The 14911-nt window shown below is 43.2% G+C and overlaps 1 protein-coding gene across 1 annotated transcript; it reads left to right on the top strand.

The window, feature by feature from the left end:
- On the top strand, positions 11828-13476 carry LOC8082846 (UDP-glycosyltransferase 73D1). Its single transcript, XM_002448157.2, has one exon. It carries the CDS (start codon positions 11860-11862, stop codon positions 13369-13371), a length of 1512 nt encoding a protein of 503 aa, XP_002448202.1. The 5' UTR covers positions 11828-11859; the 3' UTR covers positions 13372-13476.

Below are 14911 nucleotides of genomic sequence, written 5' to 3'. Positions count from 1 at the left end.
ATCCATAGCATAAATTCAAACATCACTCATTTTTAAACAAAAAGAAAAAGAAAAGCAACACTGTGCTTCTGCAGCCAGGAGCTCGGCCCAAGCCCGCGTGAAACTTGGCCCAGCCGGCCCTCCCCCGCGCGCGCTGGTAGCTTTGCAGAAAAGCCCTCGGCTTTCTTAGCAACCAACCCGCAGACCAGGCTACTATTCACATGAGTCTACGGCTTTGCAAACGAACCCCTCCCTCTTCTCGTCTTTACAACTGCGAGGTCCCCGATGCACCCGGCCGTCCAGAGCGCGACATCCCGCGGCGGCGTGGCTTACGCCGGCCAACTCCGGTCACCCCGAGCCAAACTGAGGCGAGCACAAGCACCAGCAAGCAACCCGCAACCGAACAAGCTAGCAAACCCGTACTCTACTGCTCTAGCGAGCTCTGATCACGAGCGACGGTGGACATGGCCGCGGCGGTGCTTACGCCGGTGGCTCTAGACTGGTAGAGAAAGAATGGAGAGGCCAGGAAGCATCGGTGTCTCACCCTGGGTGTGCTGACGCAGAGAGAAGGAGCGGAGAACAGTCGGGTGTTGCTTGTCCACGCGACCAGAGACTCCGGCGGCGAGCTCCGACGAAGAAGCCGACGTTCCGGTGACAGCTGTGAAGCAACGGAGAAAAGAACGAGCCGATGAGCATCACAAGGTCATGACGAAGCAAAGACGAGAGAAAAAGAGAACAGAAAGTTGCCCGGATGGGCTGACCACGACGAGCTTGACCACGGTGGCGCTCTGTCGCCGGCGGAAAGGAGAATGGTGAATTCCGGTGCTCTGGTGCGAAAGAGGGAAGAAGGGTGGGTTCTGGAGATGCGCAAGGAAGTGATGAAGATATGCCCGCGGTGAATTTGGATATGGATCAACCGTGGCGGTGAATTTTGGATTGGAATGGAGAGCTGTCCGTCGGTGCTCCGGTGGCAATCGACGTCGGTGAGCGCAGCAGAGAAGGGCACGTCGCGCTCCACTTTGCCAGCAGCTGCTTCACCTTGCCACGGATGCGAGCACGTGCTTGGACGAGATGAAACGGTGGTTCACGCGCTGGCAAACGTCGATCAACACCCGGTTGTCCACCGCCATGAACAGGGGCTGGAGCTTATCCCCCTCCTTCCCCAAAAGCCCTTTCTGTCCTTTAGCGAAAAACAACCAAAATTTGAACAGAAGTCAAATTTTCACCAAAAATAAACTTGTGCAAAATTTTGTAAGCTACAAAACATCTTTAATGACCAAAGACAGATTTGAAATGGAAAGGGATGAATTTGAGCCAAACAGTTTGAAATTCAAGTTTAATTCCAAATTTTTGAATTGGGGCAAAACAGAATTTCAGAAATTACTTTTGATTTTACACAACAACTTGAAAAACTTCCAACATGAAAGTTGTTCAACTTTTCAAGCTCTACAACTTTCATGTTGACAAATTTTCAAAATTCCAAACAGATTTTGAATTGGAGATTTAAATTAGAAAAGGGGACACTTTCCGGAAATCTGTATTTTCAAAATTACTTTGAATTTTGCTTTGAAACTTCAAAAACTCAAAACACCAAAGTTGTACATCTTAACAAGATCTACAACTTTGCTTTTGAACTTAACTTCAAATTTTGCTTGGTTTTTGATTTACACAAAAGGGGACAAATCTAGGGTTTTTGAAATTAGGGTTTCCCCCCTTAAGTCTTTCGGAAAAACTTTCACCCAGGGTTTTTAAACTCCAAAACAAGCATCCACACATAAAATAAACACACTTAAATTCCTAAACACATTCATCCAAAATAAACTTATTTTAGGTTAATGCATTAGTGTGTGCTTAACATATTTTTGATGCAATGCTCATGATGACATGTCCCATTTTTAGTTTGCTTAACACGAGAGTGTTACAGCTCTTTCCCCCTTAAAGAAATCTCGTCCCGAGATTTACCTTAAAGGCTAACTAATGGAAAAGGAAATTTGTCAAGCATTTCCAAAACCAACCTTTACAAAAACAGGGGTAGATCATTACACTACAGATTACAAGGATAAGACAGAAGAAAGAAACTCAGGAAAACTTCTTAAGAGAAACTCTTCGGATTCCCACGTGGCTTCATCTTCGGTATGTTGATTCCATTGCACCTTGTAATATTTGATAGTTCTTCTACGGGTAACTCGATCTTTTTGATCCAAAATCTTGATAGGATACTCTGAATATGTCAGATCAGGCTTTAACTCAATTTCTTCAACATGAATGATATGATCAGGCACTCTAAGACATTTCTTCAACTGAGAGACATGGAACACATTGTGTACTGATAACAACTGTGGTGGTAAATCTAGACGATATGCCACCTTTCCACATCTTTCAAGAATTTGATATGGACCTATATATCGAGGTGCCAATTTTCCTTTTACTCCAAAACGAGTGACTCCTTTCATAGGTGACACTTTGAGGTATACATAATTACCAACCTCAAAGCTAAGAGATCGACGTCTCTTATCAGCATAACTCTTTTGCCTGGACTGTGCTACCTTCATGTTCTCTCGAATGAGCCTGACTTTTTCTTCGGTTTCTTTGACTAAGTCAACCCCGAAGAGACTATGTTCTCCAGGCTCTGACCAATTCAAAGGTGTCCTACACCTTCTGCCATACAGAGCTTCGAATGGTGCCATCTTAATGCTCTCTTGATAACTATTATTATAAGAGAATTCTGCTAAAGGCAAACATTCGTGCCACTTCTCTGAATAACTGAGTACACAAGATCTTAACATATCTTCTAAGATCTGATTGACTCTTTCAGTCTGACCTCCAGTCTGTGGATGATAAGCTGTACTATGCAGAAGTTTGGTACCCAAGGACTTATGCAGATGCTTCCAGAAAGCATTCACAAATTGTGTCCCTCTATCAGATACAATAGTCTTTGGAACACCATGTAGACTCACAATTCTGTTAAAGTATATCTTAGCATAGTCAGAAGCTCGATAATCTTTTCTTACTGGAATGAAATGAGCCGATTTGGTCAGACGATCAACAATGACCCATATGGAATCAAACCCTCTCGAGGTTCTGGGTAAACCCACTATGAAGTCCATACTAATGTCATCCCATTTCCAGGATGGAATTGGCAATGGTTGCAATTCTCCAGCAGACCTAAGATGAACTGCTTTCACCTTTTGACAAGTATCACATCTAGCCACATAACTAGCAATTTCAAGCTTCATCTTAGTCCACCAGAATCTTTGTTTTAAATCATGATACATCTTATTACTGCCTGGATGGATTGAAAACCTTGTTGCATGAGCTTCATCAAGAATTTGTTTTCTGAGTTCAGGAACTTTTGGGACTACTAACCGATCCTTGAACCAAATCACTCCAGCTTCATCTATTCTGAACTTGGAATTCTGCTCAGACTGGATCTTTTCTTTCAAAAAGCTCATACCCTTATTTTCTCTCTGAGCTGTAATAATCTGATCTTTGATAGATGACTGAACTGTCATATTTGCAAGACTTCCTTGTGGAATCATTTCAAGACTTAACTTCTCAAATTCATAACACAAGGTAAGGTTTATTGGCTTAACTTCCAGACAATTGCAATGACTCTTTCGACTGAGTGCATCTGCCACTACATTGGCTTTGCCTGGGTGATAGTGTACCTCAATATCATAATCCTTTATCAGTTCTAACCATCTCCTCTGACGCATATTCAACTCTGACTGAGTAAAGATGTATTTCAAACTCTTATGATCAGTATATATGTGACAAGTATTTCCCAATAGATAATGTCGCCAGATCTTCAGAGCATGGACTACAGCTGCCAACTCTAGATCATGGGTTGGATAATGCTCTTCATGACGCTTAAGTTGTCGTGAAGCATATGCAATGACTCTGCCTTCTTGCATTAGTACACACCCAATGCCCTTGCCTGAAGCATCACAATACACATCAAAAGATTTTTCAATATCAGGTTGAGCTAGCACTGGTGCAGTGGTCAACAACTTTTTCAAGGTCCGAAAAGCTTCTTCACACTCGGATGACCACACAAACTTGGTATCATTCTTTAGCAGTGTTGTCATTGGTTTAGAGATCTTGGAGAAGTCAGGGATAAACCTGCGATAATACCCTGCTAATCCTAAGAAACTCCGAACTTGATGTACTGAAGTTGGTGATTTCCAGTCAAGAACTTCTTGAACTTTGCTTGGATCTACTGCAACACCTTCAGCTGACAAGACATGGCCCAAAAATTGAACTTCATCTATCCAAAATTCACACTTGCTAAACTTAGCATATAACTGATGTTCTCTCAGGCGAGTCAACACTATCCTGAGATGCTCTTCATGCTCTTCTTTAGTTTTGGAATAGATGAGAATGTCATCAATGAATACCACCACGAACTTATCTAACTCTGGCATAAACACTGAATTCATCAGATACATAAAATGTGCTGGGGCATTTGTCAGACCGAAAGACATGACCAGATATTCATACAAACCATATCTGGTAGTGAATGCTGTTTTCGGAACATCTTTTGGCTTGATCTTAATTTGATGATACCCCGATCTCAAGTCTATCTTTGAAAATACCTTAGCACCAGTTAGTTGATCAAAGAGAAGATCAATACGGGGCAAAGGATACTTATTCTTGATTGTTACCTCATTCAAAGGACGATAGTCTACACATAGTCTTAAGGTATGATCCTTTTTCTTCACAAAGATTGCCGGACAACCCCAGGGTGATGAACTAGGTCGAATAAAACCTTTATCCATCAATTCTTGCAACTGAGTTTTTAATTCTGCTAACTCTTTTGGTGGCATTCTATAAGCTCTTCTAGATATTGGTGCTGTCCCTGGCTTGAGCTCTATTTCAAACTCCACATCACGATCCGGTGGCAAACCAGGTAAATCTTCTGGAAACACATCAGGAAACTCACAGACCACTGGAATATCCTTGATTTCCTTAACAGAGGTAGCACATACTTGCTCAACTGCTCTCTTAAGGGTAGGAAGATGGATAAGAAGTTGAGATTTACTATTAGGTAAGTTGACCCTGATAGTTCTATTTAAGGTGTCTATAACTGCACCTCTCTGACTCATCCAGTTCATACCCAAGATCACATCTATACTCGGATCTTTTAACACTATCATGGATGTTGGAAATATATATCCACCCAAGTCTATTGGTACCTGATGTACCATTTCCTTAGTGCATAGTCGACCCCCAGGTGACTGTATAAAGAACTCATCTTTGGTTGCACCAATAGGTATATTATACTTTTCCGCAAATGCTCTATTCATGAAAGTATGTGATGCTCCAGAATCAAAAAGTGTAAGTGCTGGGTGTTGGGCAACAGGGAACATACCAAGCATCACTGGCTCTCCCTCAGGTATAGCTTCAACTTGAGTATGGAAAACCCTTCCTGTTTTCTGAGTACCCTTACCTTTCTGCTGATTCTGGGCATTACCCTTGTTGGGATTTGCTTGCTGATTTCCAACTGGTCTTGGTGCATTGGCATTTGGAATATTTTGCCTTGGATATGGACATTCACGAGAAAAATGTCCACTCTTCCCACAATTGTAACAAGGGTTGTTTACAGCTTGTGACATTGGCGGACGGATGGCAGGAATATTTGGCTGACGTTGAACATTGAATGGCATTGTCGGCCTTGCAAAATTCCTCTGCATATTCTGCTGCTGAGGTGGTTGATAAGGAGGACGATAAGATGGTCGGAACTGTTGAGCTGGATGATATACAAGCCTCTGACGCTTCTTGTTGCCGCCAGATGATCCAGACCCTGAGACAAACCCCTTCTTCTTCTTAGCCTCCTTATGTTTGCGATTCTTTTCTTCACTGGAGATAGCAATGTTCACTGCCTCATGATAAGATATATTGCCACATGATGCCATCATCAGCTGAAGCTTTGTATTCAAGCCTCTCATGAAACAATCCTTCTTCTTTTCATCAGTGTTGACTTGCTCAATTGCATATTGGGACAGATGATTAAACTTTCCAATATACTGTATAACTGAGTCATCCCCCTGACGGAGAGCTAAGAACTCTTCGAGCTTCATTTTCATAACTCCCTTGGGAATGTAATGAGCCCTGAAGGCTTCCTTGAATTCTCCCCAAGTGATTCGGTGGCGGGCTGGTTGAACAGCTAGTAAATTTTCCCACCAAACTCCTGCTGCTCCTCTCAGCTGCTGAGCGGCAAAAGCTGGCTTCTGAGTTTCAGTACAGTTGATGAGACTGAACTTTTGTTCCATAGTGCGAAGCCAATCCTCAGCTTCAAGAGGTTCATCAGCTTTCGTGAATACTGGGGGACGAGTATCTGTGAAGTCAACATATGTGGTTTCTTCTCTGTTATGGCGACCACGGCCACGCTGACCAGCATTCTGATTTTGTGCTAACAGAGTTGTTGCATTGACCAATGCTGCAATTGCATCAGCCAAAGAGGGTGGAACTGGTGGTGCATTAGGAAAATCATCCCCACCCTGGGAAGAACTAGCTCCATGGTTGTTAGCAGACATCTGTTTAAAAACACATCACACTTTAATTAACATGCACACTTAACCATCATACATCATGGCTTACATAGCACAAACAGTTCATCTTATTTATCATACAAGTCCGCTCCCGGGCAGGACTACTTGAAACCACTATCTTACACAACTTCCCATACTAGAGGTTTTCTGACTAACTAAGTTACAAAGTCAGAAGATCACACTCGGTCATACTTCTTGCCTTCTCAACACCTAGTCGTCATCCATCTCCGAGTCACTGGTGGTAACACCCTCATCTGGAGTGGGGGTTCCTGGCTCCTCTGCTTCATCCTCAGAAGTATCACTATCCACTTGGATGACAACTGGTCCTTCCTCGGCTGCTTCAGGAGCCTCAGGTGGATTGAGAGCATCCTGCAGCTGGTGCACTTCCTCATGGAGGGTGTTGGCATAGGCTTCAAGAGTGACCACATACCCCGCCATATGGTACAGCTGAACTTCCATATTGATGTTGTCAGTGAGCATCAGACGCAGATCATTCTTCATAAGCCTGTAGGTCCTTGGCGAAGGAGGACCTCCGCTGGTGTCACTCCCGTTTCCGTCGCTGGAGTTGTCAGTGCTGCTGTCGCTGCTATCGGAGGGTGGCGGATCCCTTGATGCCAACTGGTGCCTGGGGACACGACCTCCGGTGGACTTGCGAGCGGTTAGGCGGGTACGAGCCATCTGCCAAAATATTTTTATTTTGAATATTAGAACTATATATGTTCCAAGGTTAAAGGATAGAGTTTTACAATTAGATGGACATATTACCCCTAGTTATTAACAACTTTAAGGAGGAAAGTCTATTACATGTTATCATTAATGATGCATGAAGCGTACTTACGAACAAAGCATACATCAAACAAGTAATTATCTTTAAATTAGTCACTTGATATAAAAGTGCATAAACATTCTTTTCATAAATAGGGCAATATTATAACATTATAAGCATCGTTCCTTGTATATAAATATCACCATAATTATACTAAGAACATATCCAGTTGGATAGAAGGATAAGTCTAAAGAATGAATTGAGACAAGTTAGAAGCATAAGACAAGCTTAGAAGCAATTTGGACTCAAACTAATTTGAAATTTAGTTTGACTCAAAAGCTTTTGAAGTTTTTAAAATCGAATACTGCTATACTTTCTAAGGGAAACCAGGCTCTGATACCAGCTGAGGCAGAACCTCCTGAATTAAATGGCCCACATGCACACATCATTGTCCCAAAGACTTCTGATCAACGTGCACGAGTTCCAAATGACTCAAGAAGTCTGTCGGGTGTCCTCGGGAAACCCGAATCATCCACGTAACAATATTTTCAGGAATTCCCTCATCAAGCATCACAGTATTACAACATTTCATAGATAAGAGAAATCAGAGTAAAAGCGGAAAGGTTACATAACATAGATTGAAACTTAAGTTCATAGTTTACAAACCATAAGTATTTGATACATAAAAGCTTCGGAACTTTATTATTACATAAACCATAGATTCACACAACAACTTTTACTTGCCCAAGGTCACACATCAGAAACCTCATCGTCATTTTCCTCCACAAGAGTAAAGTAACCATGACCATCGAAATGATAATCAAGAGATTCACCTGCAACATGGGTTAATAAAACCCTGAGTACAAAAGTACTCAACAAGACTTAACCGACTATAAAAGAGGTGAAGACTCAAGTATGCAGGCTATAGGGATTCAAGGTAAAGCTTTAGCAAGATCAAAGCATTTCTTTTGCATAAAAGCTTACTAAGAGTAAAGCCTACTTTCAAGTTTTAACTCAAGATTATCACTTATAACTAGCCAAGATCATTATCCAACTTTCATAAGCAAATCACCTCTTTCTTATACCAAAGATTCACTTATTACTACGATGATGGTGTGAGGATTGAGGCTCCATATCCGAGGAAACACGGCGATTCGAACCGATTAAACCCAGCTGGGGATTCAGTACCACACGACATATGTAGAACTTAATCTTGCATATGTCAACCTTTTCTATAGATCCTCCCATACAAGAACGGGTCCAGCGTCACCCGAGAGTACAGTACACCACCATCCTACAGCCAATCTAGATGTTTCCCGGTCATCTCAGATCCGTAAGGTGGGTACACGCTACTCTCGCCATCTTTCCACTCCCAGTACGCGGTTAGCCGTTCTCAAGTATCGGAATAGCTATAGGTAAGGCTTACCGCCGCATGTGGGCTGTACTCAAAGGTCTCAATCACAACAGGCCAATCAACGGTACGGTCCTTAATCGACACAGTTGGAGACACTACTTTAAGACTCCATTCTTAAAGCAAGTCCACCGACCGGTCTCAAATTGAAACATTATTGACCATAAAAGTATGCCACAACAACCCTTCAAACTTTCTCATTTGAAAGCCTATCTAATAAGCAGGGCTAAGCATACTAAGCATTTTCATAAACATGTATCAAGGTTAACATGGAAATCATCAAGGTAGATAATGCAGCAAATAGGATTCACTCAACTCCTATTCACCTAATGCATCATATTAACTCAAGTGATATAAATAACTTTATGAAAATACAAGGATAGGGTTTAATGTCCGGGGCTTGCCTTGACCGGAAGGGAAGTTCGGCAACTCAGCAAAACCAGATGGTTCTTCAAACTCGGAAGTGACCCACTGAGGATCTGATTCTTCCGGAGCGTATTCTATACGTAAAAGTGCATATGCATGATCAATGATATACTCAAGGTATGATAAAGACAAGTTACATGGTCTTGGATATAAACAACAAACTATGATTATCTCGAGTACAATTTACTTTCACGGTATAGAAACAACTAACTTAACTACCCAAAAACATGGATTATTTCTAAACAAGTTTTATCATCTTTATTAAGCAATAAAGTGAATCTATCATATCATAAAGATTATTTATATGAAAATAAACCATAACCAGGGAGCATATCATGCTAAGTAACCATGGTTATCAAACAATCCAAAATATCATCCAAATCCTAAAAGGATTAATTATTTCTATTTCTTTTATAAGCATTTTAAATAGCCTTATTAAGAAACAGAGCATACTTGATCAAACAGAGCTGAAATTAATCATGAAGCTAAATAACATTAACACAAGCTCACATATTAAATTTCATGATTTTTGGATATACCCATAATTTACTAAAAATCATGGAAGATTTATTTATTATTAAACAGGGGCAATTTTCATATATAGGCAAACTGCCAGAAAATGGAATCTAATATTTTTCATGTGTTCTACTCATTTTAAGAAAGCCATACAAAAATTTTCATAATTTTTGGATCAGCAGATAATCCATAGCATAAATTCAAACATCACTCATTTTTAAACAAAAAGAAAAAGAAAAGCAACACTGTGCTTCTGCAGCCAGGAGCTCGGCCCAAGCCCGCGTGAAACTTGGCCCAGCCGGCCCTCCCCCGCGCGCGCTGGTAGCTTTGCAGAAAAGCCCTCGGCTTTCTTAGCAACCAACCCGCAGACCAGGCTACTATTCACATGAGTCTACGGCTTTGCAAACGAACCCCTCCCTCTTCTCGTCTTTACAACTGCGAGGTCCCCGATGCACCCGGCCGTCCAGAGCGCGACATCCCGCGGCGGCGTGGCTTACGCCGGCCAACTCCGGTCACCCCGAGCCAAACTGAGGCGAGCACAAGCACCAGCAAGCAACCCGCAACCGAACAAGCTAGCAAACCCGTACTCTACTGCTCTAGCGAGCTCTGATCACGAGCGACGGCGGACATGGCCGCGGCGGTGCTTACGCCGGTGGCTCTAGACTGGTAGAGAAAGAATGGAGAGGCCAGGAAGCATCGGTGTCTCACCCTGGGTGTGCTGACGCAGAGAGAAGGAGCGGAGAACAGTCGGGTGTTGCTTGTCCACGCGACCAGAGACTCCGGCGGCGAGCTCCGACGAAGAAGCCGACGTTCCGGTGACAGCTGTGAAGCAACGGAGAAAAGAACGAGCCGATGAGCATCACAAGGTCATGACGAAGCAAAGACGAGAGAAAAAGAGAACAGAAAGTTGCCCGGATGGGCTGACCACGACGAGCTTGACCACGGTGGCGCTCTGTCGCCGGCGGAAAGGAGAATGGTGAATTCCGGTGCTCTGGTGCGAAAGAGGGAAGAAGGGTGGGTTCTGGAGATGCGCAAGGAAGTGATGAAGATATGCCCGCGGTGAATTTGGATATGGATCAACCGTGGCGGTGAATTTTGGATTGGAATGGAGAGCTGTCCGTCGGTGCTCCGGTGGCAATCGACGTCGGTGAGCGCAGCAGAGAAGGGCACGTCGCGCTCCACTTTGCCAGCAGCTGCTTCACCTTGCCACGGATGCGAGCACGTGCTTGGACGAGATGAAACGGTGGTTCACGCGCTGGCAAACGTCGATCAACACCCGGTTGTCCACCGCCATGAACAGGGGCTGGAGCTTATCCCCCTCCTTCCCCAAAAGCCCTTTCTGTCCTTTAGCGAAAAACAACCAAAATTTGAACAGAAGTCAAATTTTCACCAAAAAGAAACTTGTGCAAAATTTTGTAAGCTACAAAACATCTTTAATGACCAAAGACAGATTTGAAATGGAAAGGGATGAATTTGAGCCAAACAGTTTGAAATTCAAGTTTAATTCCAAATTTTTGAATTGGGGCAAAACAGAATTTCAGAAATTACTTTTGATTTTACACAACAACTTGAAAAACTTCCAACATGAAAGTTGTTCAACTTTTCAAGCTCTACAACTTTCATGTTGACAAATTTTCAAAATTCCAAACAGATTTTGAATTGGAGATTTAAATTAGAAAAGGGGACACTTTCCGGAAATCTGTATTTTCAAAATTACTTTGAATTTTGCTTTGAAACTTCAAAAACTCAAAACACCAAAGTTGTACATCTTAACAAGATCTACAACTTTGCTTTTGAACTTAACTTCAAATTTTGCTTGGTTTTTGATTTACACAAAAGGGGACAAATCTAGGGTTTTTGAAATTAGGGTTTCCCCCCTTAAGTCTTTCGGAAAAACTTTCACCCAGGGTTTTTAAACTCCAAAACAAGCATCCACACATAAAATAAACACACTTAAATTCCTAAACACATTCATCCAAAATAAACTTATTTTAGGTTAATGCATTAGTGTGTGCTTAACATATTTTTGATGCAATGCTCATGATGACATGTCCCATTTTTAGTTTGCTTAACACGAGAGTGTTACATAAACAAGGCCTAAGCTCTGCAAGCAGAAGCAAAACATGCATTGTGAATCCTTGCAAGCAGATACCTCCCCTGTGCAAAGTTCTTGCAGTCTTGAGCAAGGTGACAGCAATATAGGAAAAAAAATGGAGGTGACCCTGTGCCCAAAGCCTCATTTCGTGGTCATCCCATGGCCAGCCACCAGCCACATGATTCCCATCGTGGACATCGGCTGCCTCCTCGCCGCGCACGGCGCCTCCGTCACGATCATCACCACGCCGGCCAGCTCGCAGCTCGTCCAGAGCCGCGTGGACCGCGCCGGGCAAGGCTCAGCGGGGATCACGGTCACCGCGCTCCCGTTCCCGGGCGCGGAATCCGGCCTCCCGGATGGCTGCGAGAGGCTCGACCACATCGCCTCGGTCGACCTAGTGCCAAACTTCTTCGACGCCACCACGCAGTTCGGCGAGGCCGTGGCGCGGCACTGCCGCCTCCTTATGGCGACGCACCGTGACCGCCGGCCGAGCTGCGTCGTCGCCGGGATGTGCCACACGTGGGCGCACGGCGTGGCGCGAGAGCTCGGCGCGCCTTGCTTCATCTTCCATGGCTTCTGCGCGTTCGCTCTGCTGTGCTGCGAGTATCTGAACACGCACAAACCGCACGAGGCAGTCGAGTCGCTGGACGAGCTCATTGACGTCCCCGTCCTGCCGCCTTTCGAGTTCAAGTTCCCCAAGAGGCAGCTCCCGATACAGTTCCTGCCTTCTTCCTCCATTCCGGAGCACCGACTTCGGGAGCTCCGGGAATTCGAGCTGGCCGTGGACGGCATCGTCGTGAACAGCTTCGAGGAGCTGGAACACGACTCGGCCGCGCGCCTCGCGGCGGCCACGGGCAAGACCGTGCTCGCCGTCGGCCCCGTCTCGCTGTTCGGCGCACCACCGCCTAGCCTCCTCGACTTGAGTGCCAGCTCGGATGACGCCAGACGTTGCATGGCGTGGCTGGACGCCAAGAAAGCCGAGTCCGTGCTCTACGTCAGCTTCGGCAGCGCCGGGCGCATGCCTCCAGCGCAGCTGATGCAGCTCGGGCTGGCGCTCGTGTCGTGCCCCTGGCCTGTCCTTTGGGTCATCAAGGGCGCGGACACGTTGAACGACGATGTCAGCGAGTGGCTACAGCGCAACACCAATGGTGACGGCCTCCGCCTCCCGGGGAGCCAGTGTCTTGTGGTTCGCGGGTGGGCGCCGCAGGTCGCCATTCTGGAGCACCCGGCCGTCGCCGGCTTTCTGACGCACTGCGGGTGGGGCTCGACGCTGGAGAGCGTCGCGGCGGGCGTGCCCATGGCCACCTGGCCGTTCTACGCCGAGCAGTTCCTAAACGAGAAGTTGATCGTTGAGGTGCTTGGCATCGGAGTGTCTGTCGGCGTGAGGAAGCCCACGGAGAGCGTGCTGACCGGTGCCATAGACGGCGGCGGCGGCGGCGGCAAGGCGAAGGCAGATGTGGGAATGGAACAGGTGAAACAAGTGTTGGATATGCTGATGGATGGAGGTGTGGAGGGGGAGGCAAGGAAGACGAAAGCTAAGGAGCTGAAGGCCAAAGCAAAGACTGCTTTGGAGCTTGGAGGATCGTCATATATGAATCTGGAGAAGCTGATACAGCTTGGTGCTTGAAAATGGATTGGTCTTGGGTCATTTTCAGCACGCAACTTAGTTTATTTCTGCACTTTTCCTAAATGTCATGTGCCTTAAAAATTGAAGTTACATCAGGCACGTGCTGGCTGTATGGCAAAGCCATATTGTATTTGTCCTATTGTGATTTGTTTATAATTTGTTAATTGTCTTCATGTTATAATATATTTTTTTATTTTTGTCTGCCTATAAAAAATATAAATTGTTAATTATCTTTGTGCCAACATATATTAGACTTTTGTCAAAAAAAATGGGAATATGATGAGTAAAAATAATGAGTGTAGTTTTCCAAAAAAGAAAGGAAAAAAAAAGAGTGTGGCGGGATTCAAACATCACATAGTTATAATGTCAGCTACCTACAACTACATCACATAGTTATTTTGTGTTATACATGAAATATTTTTATGATTATATAACAACCAAGCAATTTCAGTCTAAGGAAATACTTCACCTCACAAGAAAAACATTTTAAATAAAAATATTACCATAGGACATCTCATGAAATATGGGGAAAAACTTAAGCAATAGGAAAACAAACAAGGAAAAAAGGGGATGTAACAGAGAAACAAAATGAAAATATAAACTAAAAGAAAATAGTAACCAGTGTAAATAAGTGGAAGAAAAAAATATAATAAGTATAATACAAAACATAGCATACAAAACAGATAGAACATTGCATGGATACTAGAACAACCTAAAATATACAGAGAACATGCCATAAGTATACGTGAATACTCAAAGATAATCAAGTAACATTCCATTTATATTAAGTTAACATCACGAAATGCAACATAGAATATCACATGTACACTATGTGAATATCATAACAAAATATTTAGGTGTATATTACGTGAACATCATAGAAAAATATAGAAATAATGAAAATAAAAAACATATAATAGAGGAGAATAAAAAAGAGCACCACATAGATATTATTTGAACAACTTAAAACATATCATAAAACATCTCACAAATACTATATAAATAACTAAAGATAATCATAGAGCATTTTACTTATAGTATGAGAACATGCGGAAACATATAGTAGGGCACTACATGTATACTATACAGACGTTATATCTATATTTCTCATGAAATATATTAACTTAAAATTAAAAGAAAAATGGAATTAATAGAAAAGGAAGAAACTATAATAAATGAAATAAACAAAAGGAAAAAGAAAGGAAAGGGAAGGAAAAAAACAATCACGTAATAGTGGGAAAATAAAGAAAGAAAGAAAGAAAGAAAGAAAGAAAGAAAAGTGAAAAAATAAATTAAAAAGGAAAATTACAGAGCCAACAGGAAAAAAAGAAGGAAAACAATGATAGAAGAAAAGAGAAAAGAAAAAAAAACACAACCTGGGCTGCATGGTTAATCGTAACGTATCCTTGTGGCCCAACAGTAGTTTGGGCTTGCTTCTATGTAGTCTAAAACAACGTCTAGAAAATATGGGTGTCTTTGGTTGGGTCATGGCTTTTGAAAAAATAGATGTGAGTTGTGGCTTTCTGAGAAGTAGTTTTGG

Source organism: Sorghum bicolor, chromosome 6, assembly GCF_000003195.3.
Source record: "Sorghum bicolor cultivar BTx623 chromosome 6, Sorghum_bicolor_NCBIv3, whole genome shotgun sequence".
NCBI classification, from domain to species: domain Eukaryota; kingdom Viridiplantae; phylum Streptophyta; class Magnoliopsida; order Poales; family Poaceae; genus Sorghum; species Sorghum bicolor.
Note: the sequence above shows the minus strand (reverse complement) of the source record. Positions and strands in the feature narration are given on the sequence as shown.